Source organism: Phycodurus eques, chromosome 7 (genome assembly GCF_024500275.1).
Source record: "Phycodurus eques isolate BA_2022a chromosome 7, UOR_Pequ_1.1, whole genome shotgun sequence".
NCBI lineage: Eukaryota > Metazoa > Chordata > Actinopteri > Syngnathiformes > Syngnathidae > Phycodurus > Phycodurus eques.
Window position 1 is genome coordinate 6,291,809 of NC_084531.1, and position 15,260 is coordinate 6,307,068.

Sequence of the window (15,260 nt, forward strand, 5' to 3'; positions counted from 1 at the left end):
GTTAAGCATATACAGTATATCTATCTATCCATCCATCTATCTACTGTATATATAGGGGAGACAGGGGCTTGTTGTCACACTTTTTACACTCATATTTCTTGGAATCAATACATCCTAAAAGAAAAGAAAATGTGTACCAGATGAAAGACCAAAGTATCACGTATATATTTTGTATATTCATCTCATTTTCACATTTTCAGTCAGTGCAGAGTTATAAGAAATGGGAGGAAACCAGAGTGCCCGGAGAAAACCCACGCAGGCACAGGGAGAACATGCAAACTCCACACAGGCGGGACCGGGATTTGAAACCCGGTCCCCAGAACTGTGAGGTAGGTGTGCTAACCAGTCGTTCATCGTGCCGGCCGAACATTGAAGTCAGGCACAGAAAATGTTTATCATTCAGCTTGAAAAAGTCATTGAACATAACCATTGAACAAACATTAACATAAAATATTACGCAACATACACTGGATTAGTCTTTAGGAACTGCTGGCATGTTGGTTATCAGCCTCAAATGCCTGTTTTACCTTTCTTTAAACTGAAAATTCGAGATTAAATTCAATTACAAAAAAGAAAGCATTGGTTCACTAAGAAACTTAAACCAGTCCTGAAATATGGACAACAACTGGAAGATCCATTTATAAGCAAAACCTAGCAAACTAATTTCCTTACTAGTCAGATTCATAATCCGCATGGCAGTTCTGGCATACGGAAACTGATTTGCCAGGGGTGCATTTTTCATGGACCCATCCTTTGCATATTATGCAATGCACCCAGGTTTTGCCTGGGCGGCTTTTTCCAAATTGCTCTACATATACCAGGCACAGGGACTCATCTTCTTTTAATGAGGAGTCATCTTGAATTTGTTTTTGGGGGCGGTACCTGCCTTCTGTTTCTTCCCTGTGCTTTGCTTCTTTGGTATTTTGGGTTTGGTTGCCTTGCATTTCTCTTTGAATAGCCTTTTTTCCCATTGTTCCTGGCTTTCAGATTCAAGTTCCTCCATCTAGAGGTGTGGACTCAAGTCACATGACTTCACTCGGACTCAAGCCCATTGACTTGAAAAAACTTTTCCCCAAAATATTGAGATAAGAACACTCTTCAACTCTCTCACAATAGATCAACAGATCAAAGTTAATTTTATTACAGTAATTTCAGAATGATGTAACCATAATGTTGATGTTCTCAAGAGATACCACTCAGGTGGAAGTGTCCCACCATACTACAGCTTTATTACAGTTTATTTCTTTTAACAGTCAATGCGCTGTTGGTCACTTTTCTGTAGAGGAATTGACCACGAGGTCACTCTTTCAGACACTACCTAATGTAATGGTTTCATTTAAAACAGACAAACCAAAAAAAAGCAGTGCAACATAAATTAACAATAAATGTGGCTGTTACATAAGGTACGCATTCCACAGACTACTGGTAGCATACACAGAAATGACAAAGAATTGTCAGTAGGATACTCAATTACTTATTGTAGCACTACTGGAAATTGTGACAGGTCTGTTTAATGTCGCTTCAGAAATAAAGTGAGGAAAAGTAAGTCATAGCATGTTGTATAATTTTTCATAGAATAACTGAAAACATACTATCAATCGGTTATGAAGGGGCATAAACTAAGCCCACCACTGCCCTCCCTCCCCTTGAAGGTGCAAACGTTCAGATCAGCCCCCTAGTTTTCTGATTAAGGTTCAATGAACTTATCAAATTGTGAATAAATGTATATGGATTTTAAAATATATCAATATATATATGTATATGCACAAACACACACACACACACACACAGGTAGCAGGAATAGCGCACCGGAACACCTGTATCAAATATGGAGGTCTGAGAATCAAGATGGTAGACACCACCAAAGATGGTTGAGAACAACTAGGCCAAGATCCTGTGGGACTTCCAGATACAGCCTGACATAGTGATGGTGGATAAACATCAGAAGATAGTGGCTGTGATAGATGTAGCAATCCCATGTGATAGAAAAATACGGAAAAAGGAACACAAAAAGCTGGAGAAATACCAAGGACTGAAGGAAGAACTACACAAAATGTGGATGGTGAAGGCAATAGTGGTGCCAGTAGTGATCGGGGCACTGGGGGAAGTAGCCACTCAAGTTGGGAGGATGGATCCAGCAGATACCAGTAACAATATCTGACATCTCCTTCCAGAAGAGCGCAATACTGGGAACAGCTAAGATCCTGCGCACAGCCCTCAAGCTCCCAGGCCCCTGGTAGAGGAGCTGAGCTTAAAGGAGAGAGAGGGAGGGTTGGAGGGAAGGAGGGAGAGAGAGAGAGCGAGAGAGAGAGAGACAGACAGACAGACAGACACAAACAGAGCCAACCTGCTAGCCATGAGCTACTTGAGATTCCTGTCAGAATGGCATCAGTGGATTTAATGCAATGGTTTGTAAGTTTTTGTTCAATTGTATTGTGAGCGCTTTTGCAAATTCATTGATTCATTCATTCAAAAGTACTAAGGGGATGTAACTGACTTTTCACTTACTGGAACACTGACTGTGTGTTCATAGTATTAGCTCATAAAAGCTTAAAGGTCCCCTTCCGTCAGAATAAAAAGAAATTCTACTGTTTTATGCATAATATAGGTCAAAATGTGTCTGTGACTAGCTTTAAGTTTGGCATCTATGCGGTTTGTCATTTGAATGCAAAAGCTTTTGAACACCAAAACCGCTTGCCAATGACAGGACTTGAAATCTCTGACAGTGTGACATTCATTCATTCATTCATTTTCCATACCCCTATCCTCATGAGGGTCACGGGTGTGCCGGAGCCTATCTTTGGACAAGAGGCGGAGTGCACCCTGACCTGGTCGCCAGCCAATCGCAGTGCAAACAACCATTTGCACTCACACTTAAGTGCAATTTAAAGTCTTCAATTAACCTACCATGCTTGTTTTGCGTATGTGGGAGGAAACCACAGCACCCAGAGAAACCCCACGCAGCCACGGGGAGAACATGCAAACTCCACACAGGCGAGGCCAGATTTGAACCCCTGTGAGGCGGATGTACTAACCAGTCGTCCACCATGCCGCCACAGTGTGACATCGATCCATCCATTTTCCGTACCGCTTACCCTCGCTAAGGTCACGGGCGTGCTGGAGCCTATACCAGCTACAATATCTTCGGACAAGAGGCGAGGTACACCCTGAACTGGTCGCCAGCCAATCGCAGCAGTGTGACATAGTTTTGCTAATTCTATTCACATATTCATATATGGATACCTCATTTCTTCATGGCTGTTACCCACTCACTCAACTCAGGTGAACGGAAACACGGCATTTCGGGGTTTTAGGTGGCCGAATCTCTACTGCTGCAGAGTTATAAAAATATACTATATTAAGTATACATATGTTGTGTTTTACAAGAATTCTTAACTATATTTGTAATTTTTAATATAACTGTGGTGGTTGAAATAGCGATGCTTGCTTTCATTGTCACCAGCAATGGTCGGCATGGCCACACACATTCACTGAGTGGCATCTGAACTCACACTGCCTGTATTCGTCAGGCGAGTAAACCATTTCATTCAGTCAGTCACTGAGAGAACCATAAACTCAACTTTATTAAAATAAATAATGAGATCTGTACAGTATAGATTTTGAGGATTTAGGACTCTATTAATATAACTGTATGGTGGTCTAAAAACCTATGGAAAACACAATGCAGAAAATAATTCTGGATGTTTTTTTTTTTAACTCCATATAAATACTAAAAATTATTACGAAATACTATTTTACTCACTTGTGGGACTTTTTGCCCTCTGTGCCCCTTGGGCCTGAACCGCAGTCATGAGCCTGAATGATGAAAGTGTACTCCTTCTGCAGTTCGCAGTCCACCAGACCTCGAGCCCTCAGTTGGCCCTCCCCAGACGTACCGTTCAGTACCACAGCCTCGAAAGGAGCCTCCAACCCATGGATGTTGAATGCACAGATCTCCCCTGGAGACAAGAAAGAGTGAATTACCATCAGGTGAAAAATGACTGTGCAAAGTTTGTATTAATGTATGAATAATGTATAATAATGTATGTACATGTACGAATGTATTTAAAGGACATTTGTCTCCCCTAATAATACGTACTGTCCTATAAACATCAAAGAAGCACACCATCCTCCATTAGAAACATGTATTGTTCATTTCTATTTGCCAGTACTCCCGAATGTATACTGTACATTTTAATAAATTTTCTGAATTTCAAACTCAGTGGATCAAAAATATGTACACTTTAGGTGCTTGAATTTCCCTTGGAATTAGTGAAAGTATCATCCTTTCTATCCAGTTATTTAACTATCTATGTATATGTAAAGTTTTGTTAAGTCTATTCATATACTGTATGTATATAACCAACATTTAGAGGATTGCTGGGACTTACAAGTGCATCACCTGACACACAAACACTTGTGCTCCATGGCAACAACATACGTAACAAAGTGTCTGTTGAGAAGCCAAAAAGCCAAAAACAAAAATAGTGAAAAGTTGGCCGACATTGTAAGAAACCAGCAGAATGAAGATGTTCATTTGTGGAATTGACTTGATAAGATTTACGTTTTTTTTCGTTTATTTATTTTTTATTTTTTAGACTATACATTAGGCGGCACGGTGGGCGACTGGTTAGAGCGTCAGCCTCACAGTTCTGAGGACCCGGGTTCAATCCCCGGCCCCGCCTGTGTGGAGTTTGCATATTCTCCCCGTGCCTGCGTGGGTTTTCTCCGGGCACTCCGGTTTCCTCCCACATCCCAAAAACATGCATAAATTGGAGACTCTAAATTGCCTGTAGGTGTGCATGTGAGTGCGAATGGTTGTCTGTTTGTATGTGCCCTGTGATTGGCTGGCAACCAGTTCAGGGTGTACCCCGCCTCCTGCCCGATGACAGCTGGGATAGGCTCCAGCATGCCCGCGACCCTAGTGAGGAGAAGCGGCTCAGAAAATGGATGGATGGACTATACATTATACTTTATGTGCCTCTGCTGATGGCCTCAAGTAAATCAATGAAGGTGCTTGGCTCCAGTGTTGGGTAAGTTCATTTTCTACGTGAACCAGTTCAAAATTCAGTTCACTGTTCCAAAAATGAACAAGTTCAGTTCATAATTCAAATCAACTAATTCATAGTTGTTGTTTTTTCAGAATGTTGCTGACGGGCTATTACCCTCAAAATATTGGAATTTTGTTTTCCACATCCATCCATCCATCCATTTTCTGAGCCGCTTCTCCTCACTAGGGTGGCGGACGTGCTGGAGCCTATCCCAGCTATCATCGGGCAGGAGGCGGGGTACCCCCCTGAACTGGTTGCCAGCCAATCACAGGGCACATACAAACAAACAACCATTCACACTCACATTCACACCTACGGGCAATTTAGAGTCTTCAATTCATGCATGTTTTTGGGATGTGGGAGGAAACCGGAGTGCCCGGAGAAAACCCACGCAGGCACAGGGAGAACATGCAAACTCCACACAGGCGGGGCCGGGGATTGAACCCTGGTCCTCAGAACTGTGAGGCTGACGCTCTAACCAGTCATCCACCGTGTCGCCCGTTTTCCACATGTTGCCACCAATTCAGTCCATACTTAGACAGCTGTAGCTTTCACCCTACAATTTCAAAAAGATGAGGAAAAACTTGTTGCTTGAATGGTCATTTTTAAAATGAGGAATTAAAACAAAACAGAACTTTTGTCCTTAATGTGCAAACCATGCAACCAAGTATGACAGGAATGATGGTGAGATTTGAGGAGATTTGATAAATTGGCATTCCTTGCACTTCTGGCTGACTATATTAACAAAATATGTCATATTAAAAAAGAAGATAAATTCCATATTATGGAAGTGTGATCACTAAACTAAAGCATTCTGATAGAAAGAATAGCTTTCCTTGTAATCCATTTTTACAATTATGCACTGTAGTACAACAAAAAAACAAAACAAACAAAGAACACATTTTATCCCATTTATGCAATGTCCCTGAATGCATCTTGCACACTCATACAGCAGCCGCACTGAATCGGTTGACAAATGTGGCGTTTATCTCCAGACATAAAACTCGTATATGGTGTGTTCAGCCGGGTTTTGTGCCGGAAGTACCTAACAAAACAAAACCTGACACTCTTTAATGGAAATGAGCTGTAGTTCAAAAACCCTTCACACATGCCAGAATGAGCATGCTCTCAATAATGTTAATCAGGCAGAAAAAACTATTAATTTAGTCAAATTAAATTTAGGTAAATTTAGCCAATCAGTAACCGAAAACAACGTGAGGGGCAACTTTACATTGTAAAGCCATTCGTCTACGAGGGGCATGATATGTCTCCATGAAACAGGAAGTAGCCTGCTAGCTAACAAAAAAAATGGGGTAACACACACAAATGCAACTTTTCACTTTAAAAAAATTTTTTTTTTAACTTTGGCCACCAAGATTTTGCCCTCATCAGGGGTCTGCACTCTAATTTTGTAGTTATATTGTATATAGGGTAGGTATAGCATTGCTAAAGCAAAACATCTAATGGCAACCTCTGCACTGTATGTATATCAACAGTGAGTGATTAGAAAACATTGAGATTAGAATACTTGTACATTGGTGAATACCACAATCATTTTGAAGTTTTATAAATAGGATCATCTCTTTGTAAGAGTGCAATAAGGCCCAAAATGTAGTGATGATGTCCTCCCACTGCTGAGACAGAGGTCTTCAAAGCACACTCATGATGTAATTGTCGTTGAAGAACGCAGGTGCAAGAAGGACAAGCTGCAGGTCTCCCACAAAAGCTTAAAACACTGTTGGCAATGCTATCAAAACACTGTTAAGAAGGCCAAGAGAACACTTGTTGAACACTATCCAGTTAAATTGTCACAACCCACGTTTGATTTTTAAAGAGAAGGAGAGGTCAAGGTGAGCTGCACTGGTAGCAAACGGCGTACTCTCCTCCTTTATGACTCACATGGACACACAAACAACTCAAGGGCAAAAGCCCAGTCATTTTTCTTTGACTCACGCATCAATTGACTCCACACCTGATGAGTGCAGTGCCACCCATCAAGAGGCAGGAGAGATGGAAGGCTTTTTAAAGTGTTGGCCAAAGCAGCCTGAGCTGAAGAACAGATGTTGGCACTTGGCAAAGAAAGAAAGCTTGCAAACGCTAATGGCTTTGTTGAAACTATTATCTGAATATGTCTCCTGTCACATGAGGCTTTTAAATAGTAAATTTATTGGGGGAAATTTGTCTTTTTGAAGCCTGGCCATGCAAAACTAATGGATGCATATTAATTGGTATGGATTTTGCTCTGCTATTTATTCAGTAGTTTGGCAGCAATTCAGTAATTTGGGTTATCACCAATGCACAAGAAAACTTAGCTAATAACTTGTCATTGACTTTTCAGTTGGAATGTCCTCTATCTGTTTTATTCTTTGATATGCTAATTCTCTGTCTGTGTGGCGTCAAGTCTACCCTTTAGGCATCATTATTTTCATTTAATCACATCGAAATGAATGCCTGTATGTTAGTTATTGGCAATGTGTGCTCAGGAAGTAAGCTCAAGTTCTGTTGATGTCATGTGGTGCTCAACACCTCATGGGAATCTGGCACCCGTCCACACTAGAGTGTCTGTGAGGACACTGAGCTCATTATCACCAAAGGCAGCAGTGCTTTACTGGCAGTGGTGTTTGCAGAGTTGTAAGACTGTGACAAAGTATTGGGGGCCACTGCACCTCAAGGCCCCAAGTTATTATCAAACCTGACAGACCATCAATGATGAGCTGCCAGCGTTGATATAAGCACACAATCGTAAGCTGCTTTTCTTTCCTGAAATGTCACTCTTGAAAATAAGTGCATAGATTACACAGCAATTGCAGCTGTTAACTGGGCCTTAAAATAGGAGGAAAGCAAAGTAAGGGAAAGGAAAGGAGGACATGGGAGAGAGTGGAAGATGGCCACTGCCTCAAGCCAGATCTGATCTCTCTGTATTCTGGAGAGTGACCAAAGCACAGACATGGATACACACTCAAAATGTGCCAGTTTGGCAGCTCAAATGAGGTTTGTTATTCCTTTCATCCTCCTACCACTGGAATAAGTCACACCAGCTAGACAGAAGAGAACATTTGATTACTGTCAGTAAATGTATTATGCACCAACCAATACTTGGCTATCCCTTTCACAATGCCATTTTTAGCAAATCAGTTCAATTTGCAGAGGCGTTACTGTCAGTGCTTTCCACAGTTCTCATGACTTCACTTTTTCTAATTTGGATTCAGCAAGCAGTTATTAACTCAGCTATTAGTCATCCACAGAAGTCGCCATATCCCTGTCTCATTTTAGTCACAAGCGCACTTGGGTCCATGGATGTGCAATCACGCGACAGAGATGTCAACACTCTATGCTGCGGCACAGAGACAGACTGTCAAGTCTTGTAAACTTTGCAATCTGACAACATTGTAAATGCTTTGATGATGCTCTTCATGAAATTAGCCTACTAAAAAAAGAGAAGAAAACCTCAGAGTACCTGTCCGTTCTGGAGATAAGATTAAAACTAATTAAACTGACTGAGAATGTGACGAGTGGTGTTTTTATGTACAATGTACTTGCAAATATGTTAAAAAGTTGTATCTTTAATGAAAGATGCACTGTTTTTCTACAGGGTTTAAAGTGTGTGTAGGTATGTGTGTGTGTAATGATTTACCCATGCTTGCCGACTCGACTGTCACCTTTCTTTCATCATCTCATCACTTAATTACATGAAAGACTCTTCTCACAAACTTCATGACCATCTTACCACTTTCTAATGGCGTGTGTGTATATATAGCATCATGAGTGATGGGGAAGGACTGTGCTTGTCAAAAAGTCACGGTTGAGGCAGCAAAAGATGACTCAGTCTCAAATGTGGACCAAACTAATAGTTTAACCTTATTGAGGGGGATTCAAAGTAAGTAACAATAACCATCCATCCTTCCATTTTCTCCCGCTTATCCGAGGTCGGGTCGGGGGGGCAGTAGCTTTAGCAGGAACGCCCAGACTTCTCTCTCCCCAGCCACTTCATCCAACTCTTCCGGGGGGATCCCGAGGCGTTCCCAGGCCAGCCGAAAGACGTAGTCTCTCCAGCGTGTCCTGGGTCATCCCCAGGGTCTCCTCCTGGTGGGACGTGCACGGAACACCTCACCAGGCAGGCGTCCGGGAGTCATCCGAATCAGATGCCCCAGCCACCTCATTTGGCTCCGTTCGATGTGGAGGAGCAGCGGCTCTAGTCTGAGATCCTCCCAGGTGACTGAGCTTCTCACCCTATCTTCACCTTTCGGCTTAGCTCCTTCTTTACCACAACGGACCGATACAAAGTCCACATCACTGCAGACGCTGCACCAATCTCCCGTTCCATTCTTCCCTCATTCGTGAACAAGATCCCAATACACTTGAATTCCTCCACTTGGGGCAGGATCTCATCTGCGACCTGGAGAGGGCACGCCACCCTTTTCCGACTGAGGACTATGGTCTCAGATTTGGAGGTGCTGACTCTCATCCCACTCGGCTGCTAACTGCTCCAGTGAGAGTTGGAGATCACGGCTTGATGAAGCCAACAGAACCACATCATCGGCAAAAAGCAGAGATGCAATACTGAGGCCACCAAACCGGACTCCCTCCACGCCTCGGCTGCGCCTAGAAATTCTGTCCATAAAAGTTCTGAACAGAATCGGTGACAAAGGGCAGCCTTTGGCGGAAAGGGCAGCCCTTGGCGGAGTTCCCTCACTGGGAACGAGTCCGACTTACTGCTGGATATGCGGACCAAACTCTGACTCTGATCGTACAGAGACCGAACAGCCCGTATCAGGGGGTTCGGTACCCCATACTCCCGAAGCACCCCCCACAGGACTTCCCGAGGGACACGGTCGAACGCCTTCTCCAAGTCCACAAAACACATGGAGAGTGGTTGGGCGAACTCCCATGCTCCCTCAAGGACCCTGACAAGGGTGTAGAGCTGGTCCACTGTGCCACGGCCAGGACGAAAACCACACTGCTCCTCCTGGATCTGAGAATCGACTTCCCGACAGACCCTCCTTTCCAGCACCCCTGAATAGACCTTACCAGGGAGGCTGAGGAGTGTGATCCCCCTGTAGTTGGAACACACCCTCCGGTCCCCCTTCTTAAAAAGGGGGACCATCACCCCAGTCTGCCAATCCAGAAGCACTGTCCCTGATGTCCATGCAATGTTGCAGAGGCGTGTCAACCAGGACAGCCCCACAACATCCAGAGCCTTTAGGAACTCCGGGCAAATCTCATCCACCCCCTGGGCCTTGCCACCGAGGAGCGTTTTAACCACCTCAGTGACCTCAACCCCAGAGATAGGAGAGCCCGCCTCAGAGAACCCAGACTCTGCTTCCTAATGGGAGGGTGTGTCGGTGGAATTGAGGGGGTCTTCAAAGTATTCTCCTCCCCGACTCACAACGTCCCAAGTCGAGGTCAGCAGCGCCCCCTCCCAACTATACACAGTGTTGATGGTGCACTATGTCTCCCTCCTGAGACGCCGGATGGTGGACCAGAATTTTCTCGAAGCCGTCCGGAAGTCTTTCTCCATGGTCTCACCGAACTACTCCCATACCCGGGTTTTTGCTTCAGCGACCACCAAAGCTGCATTCTGCTTGGCCAGCCGGTACCCATCAGCTTCCTCAGGAGTCCTACAGGCCAAAAAGGCCCGATAGTACTCCTTCTTCAGCTTGACGGCATCCCTCACCGTTGGTGTGCACCAACGAGTTCAGGGATTTCCGCACAGGCACCGACCTTACGGCCACAGCTCCGGTCGGCCGCCTCAGCAATGGAGGCGCAGAACATGGTCCACTCGGACTTGATGTCCCCCGCCTCCTCCGGAACATGAGCAATGTTCTGTCGGAGGTGGGAGTTGAAACGCCTTCTGACAGGGGATTCTGCAAGACGTTCCCAGCAGACCCTCACAATACGCTTGGGCCTGCCACGTCGGAACGGCATTTTCCCCCACCATCGGAGCCAACTCACCACCAGGTGGTGATCAGTTGACTGCTCCGCCCCTCTCTTCACCCGAGTGTTCAAGACATGCGGCCCCAAGTCCTATGACACGACCACAAAGTCGATCATCGAACTGTGACCTGTGGTGTCCTGGTGCCAAGTGTGGAGACCCTTATGCTTGAACATGGCTGACTCCACCGTTTGTCGTCATCATAAGGGGTTTTTGAGCCATGCTTTGTCTGGTCCCTCCCCGAGGACCTGTTTGTCATGGGTGACCCTGCCAGGGGCATAAAGCCCCAGACAATTTAGCACCTAGGATCATTGGGACACACAAACCCCTCCACCACAATAAGGTGATGGCTCAATAACCCAAGAAAGCAAATTTCAGTTTCTCCTCATTCTTTTTGTGTTCTAATGGAGTTTACTGAGCCAAAGCACACATTTTACAGTAGAAAAAGCTCAGTGCACACCAATAAACAAAAATATCACAAAAAGTATCACTCCTGAAATAATGATAATCTTAATTTCCTCACACAATTTAAGATGTGGGGATGTGGGAGGAAACCAGAGTGCCCGGAGAAAATCCACGCAGGCACGGGGAGAACATGCAAACTCCACACAGGCGGGGCTGGGGATTGAACCCCAGTCCTCAGACCTGTGAGGCTCTAACCAGTCGACCGCCGTGCCGCCAGTAAAATAAATAAATACAGCAAAATTTATTCACAAATAATCACAGACATGAATAGTTTGATTTTCCAATTGTGTTAATGGAAATTACCTCAAAGGAAGGCTTGTGTCCTTGTGTGAGGAAGGCCAGCAAGAGTTCAATGTGTTCAAATATCCCTATCAGAGTTTATGACCCCCATTAATGTCCGAGATGTTCTCTGCTAAGTGAAACTTCACAAAGAAACAAAGAGTTTTTACCTCAGTAATACTGTCTTTGACCCTGGATGGGCTTAATTAGATCCAGGGCCAATAAAAAAAAACTGAATGAGTAATTACACAATAGGAACAACAAAATGGATTAAGTCAAGCAACCTATTAAAGACATATAACCAAACCCATTTTCATGTAGTCAAAAGGTGCGCTCACAGCAAGATAGGCCTGTCCCACATTGTCTCCTAAAACTGTATTCCACTTTGTCTTGGTCAAAGCCTGCCCACCCAGAAGAGGAAGACAATGTAATTTTTTGGGTCTCTCCCCAGATTTCATGATCTTCACAAAGGGCGGAAACATAATTTAGGTTGAGTTTAAAATCTGTATACAGTAAGTGATAACACATGTGCAATTACTGCTGATTCTGCACTGATGTACCAGATGAGCTCAGGCTCCAAATTACCCAAGACATTCCAGTACTTGAACTGTCTGGAACCCATCTAGCTATTTATTTAGACGAATATATATATATAGACGTATATCATATAGACGAACAACCATTCACACTCATAGTCACACCTCTGGACAATTGAGAGTCTTCATTGAGCCTAACAGCTATTGTTTTTGGATTATTATGTGGCTAATGTGATGCTTATATTGGTAAATAAATCACAGACTCAACTAAGTTATTAAGCCTATCATTTCACAATCTAAATCACTTTAAAACTGTTTGTCATGGACATAAATTACAAGCTTGGGTGACAGACATATTTCACATTTTACATAGACATATTTCTGGGAACATTATAAAACCAGATGTGGCACCATGATCCAACTGGTAATGAAATGGAAATGCTAAGCATGTTTGCACTGTACATAAAGGACTTGTGAGGTTAAATTCCTCCTTAACATGACCCACTGCTGTTTACTCTGTATAAATTACAACCAGTTATATTATCTTGTAGAAAGGCTCAAACCCATTGTCAAGTCTGGTGGCTCAGTGAGCCAGAGGGATGGATGAGCTCACTATATGTGCATGGCGGACGCTGCAGGCTGTGAAAAACAATGTCTTCAGGTGACATTTCTTCTACTGCTGCTGGCAGACTGTATCTTCAGGGAAGAAGTCAAGAGGAAAAGAAAGAAGATGGTGTAGTCGGTGCAGAGAAGGCAGGAAGTCAAGCATGTGTATGATACAGAATAGCCAGAGAGAAAATATAATTTCTGTGTCTGGGAAATGTCTCCAGCAAATACATAATAACATCATATTTATATCAAGGCATCTATCAAGGGAAAGAGACATCAGTGGATGAGGTGACCTGGTTCCTTTCTCACAATGGCTCTTCATTCTCTCTCATAATTGTATGACAAAATAATAAAAGTAGAGCAAATTGACCATTATACAGTAACTTAAGTGAGTGTCAAAATGGACACTGCATGCCTCACTAAGAGGTAAAAGAACCACAGAATGTCCCCCAACCAATCAGCAAAAATAATGTCCAACTATTAAAAGGAACGATGTTTTTCCAGGGTACTTGCGGCACAATGACCGATGGACAGATGAGCAGTTTGACTCTGTGGCAGATGTTCTAAACACTTGAACACCATGCTGTCTCATTAATTTTCATTAATTGAATAGTTCTGCAGAATCCTTAAAACCCAATCGTACATCATCTTACACTATAGGGAATAAACATTAATAATCAATGAAGTCATCACGTGATTTACGTCTGATACCAACAGTACGAACAAGACAACAAGTAGGACATAACATTTGCTATCATAATCATATAAAAGTAGCATGTAAATATTGGTCTGTATTATCATTTCCTAAACATAATTTAGAATATTCTGTAACAACACATTTAATAATAATACTAATTGCAAGGTTTTTAGTTATATGTTCTGGTCAAGGTTTATTGCTTAATTTTACTGATCCAACCCTCACCCAGCACCATTCCTGATGCATGTCAGGCAGTGAACTATAGTAATTACCTTTAGCACTTTTACAGGGAATTACATTATCTTTACTGAAGCTCTGTTTAAATGGCACATTAACTGCAGAATAGATAAACTAAACTATTCTGGAAACAGTAGCAGTTTAACATGAGCCATAAGACCCTAGCCACTCAATACTATGGATGGAGATTATGGTGAACAATGCATCATTCCGTGTGATATCGTTATGTGCTCCCATCGCAATTAAAGTCATAATCATGACATGATCACAGTACTAAGTATATAATGTCCACTAATTGTGATATAAAGCTGCACATGATTTTATCTTAAGAAAAAAACTATGCCGCTATAATACCATAAACCAATATGTGATTTGGAGTTACTATGGCAATGACAGATGATTTTGAAGATGTTTTAATGTAAAATTACTTAATTTTAATAGAACACTACACTGCAAACCAGGTGTTTGTCATTTCAAATCTCATTTCCTCGAAGCACACTTTCATATTAATACTGAACTCCCATTTGGTCAGGGCTGTATGACTGCATGTAAAATTAAAGAAAAGCCAACCTTCAATTATTTTGCTCAACCTTATCGACACGCATGGCTGAGTGTGGCACTGGGGGATCCTAAATGGCGGTCCACTCCAACAAGGCTGGCAAAGGAGGAGTAGTTCCTTTGGTTTTGACTTACTCAGATATCAACATTTCTTTATAACATGCCAGACTTTTCATTAGTTATGGAGAATTTATGTATAAATGCACTACTTGGCTGTAACCTTCCTTAGTGCTTTCAATTCTGTCTGAACTAGTTATGCCCTGTAGAAGTACAACATGAGATCAGCTATGGCTTACAGCCACATGGACCTCTGCAATGGTACAACTCCTTCAAGCAGCTTTAATCTGCTCTGTATTGCTGGCATTGGTATGGGAATTCATAACGCTACGAGAGGGACTCCCCTGTCCATTGATTATATCTTTACAAACTAATGCAATTAACCAGACAATTTGGTAAAATGTACAGTACATTCCTCCTCGTATGACCAAAAACACAAAATGAAACTTGAATGAACTTGTTTCCAAAAACAACAGTACAGACAAAAGTCACTAAATTATCAGCTACTGAATATGACATATAGCACAGTAGCCTTGTGGTCTGTCTCACAGTTACAAGGTTTTGGCTCTGGCTTGCGTGGGTTTTCTCCTGATGCCCGGGATTCCTCAAACATTAAAAAAAACCACACACAAAAAAACATGCATGTTAGGTTCATTAAAGGCTTCCATACAAGTGACTGTGAGTGTGAATGATCGTTTTTCTATATGCACCATGTGCAGATGGGATAGGCACCAGCTCACCCACGACATCAATGACGGCAAGCGATAAAGACGATGGATGGATGAATATGATACAATTAGAATTTATAATCAAAGACCATGTAACATTTGTAGATTCAG

At 42.7% G+C, this 15,260-nt stretch overlaps 1 protein-coding gene across 2 annotated transcripts in view; it reads right to left on the bottom strand.

The window, feature by feature from the left end:
* LOC133405347 (calsyntenin-2-like) overlaps window positions 1-15,260 on the bottom strand; it is a 277,979-nt gene that overhangs the window by 125,350 nt on the left and 137,369 nt on the right. For both annotated transcript variants that reach the window (XM_061682215.1, XM_061682214.1), the window contains exon 3: window positions 3,764-3,959. In XM_061682215.1, coding sequence (XP_061538199.1) covers window positions 3,764-3,959 — 196 coding nt within the window. The remainder of the gene's footprint in view (window positions 1-3,763; window positions 3,960-15,260) is intronic.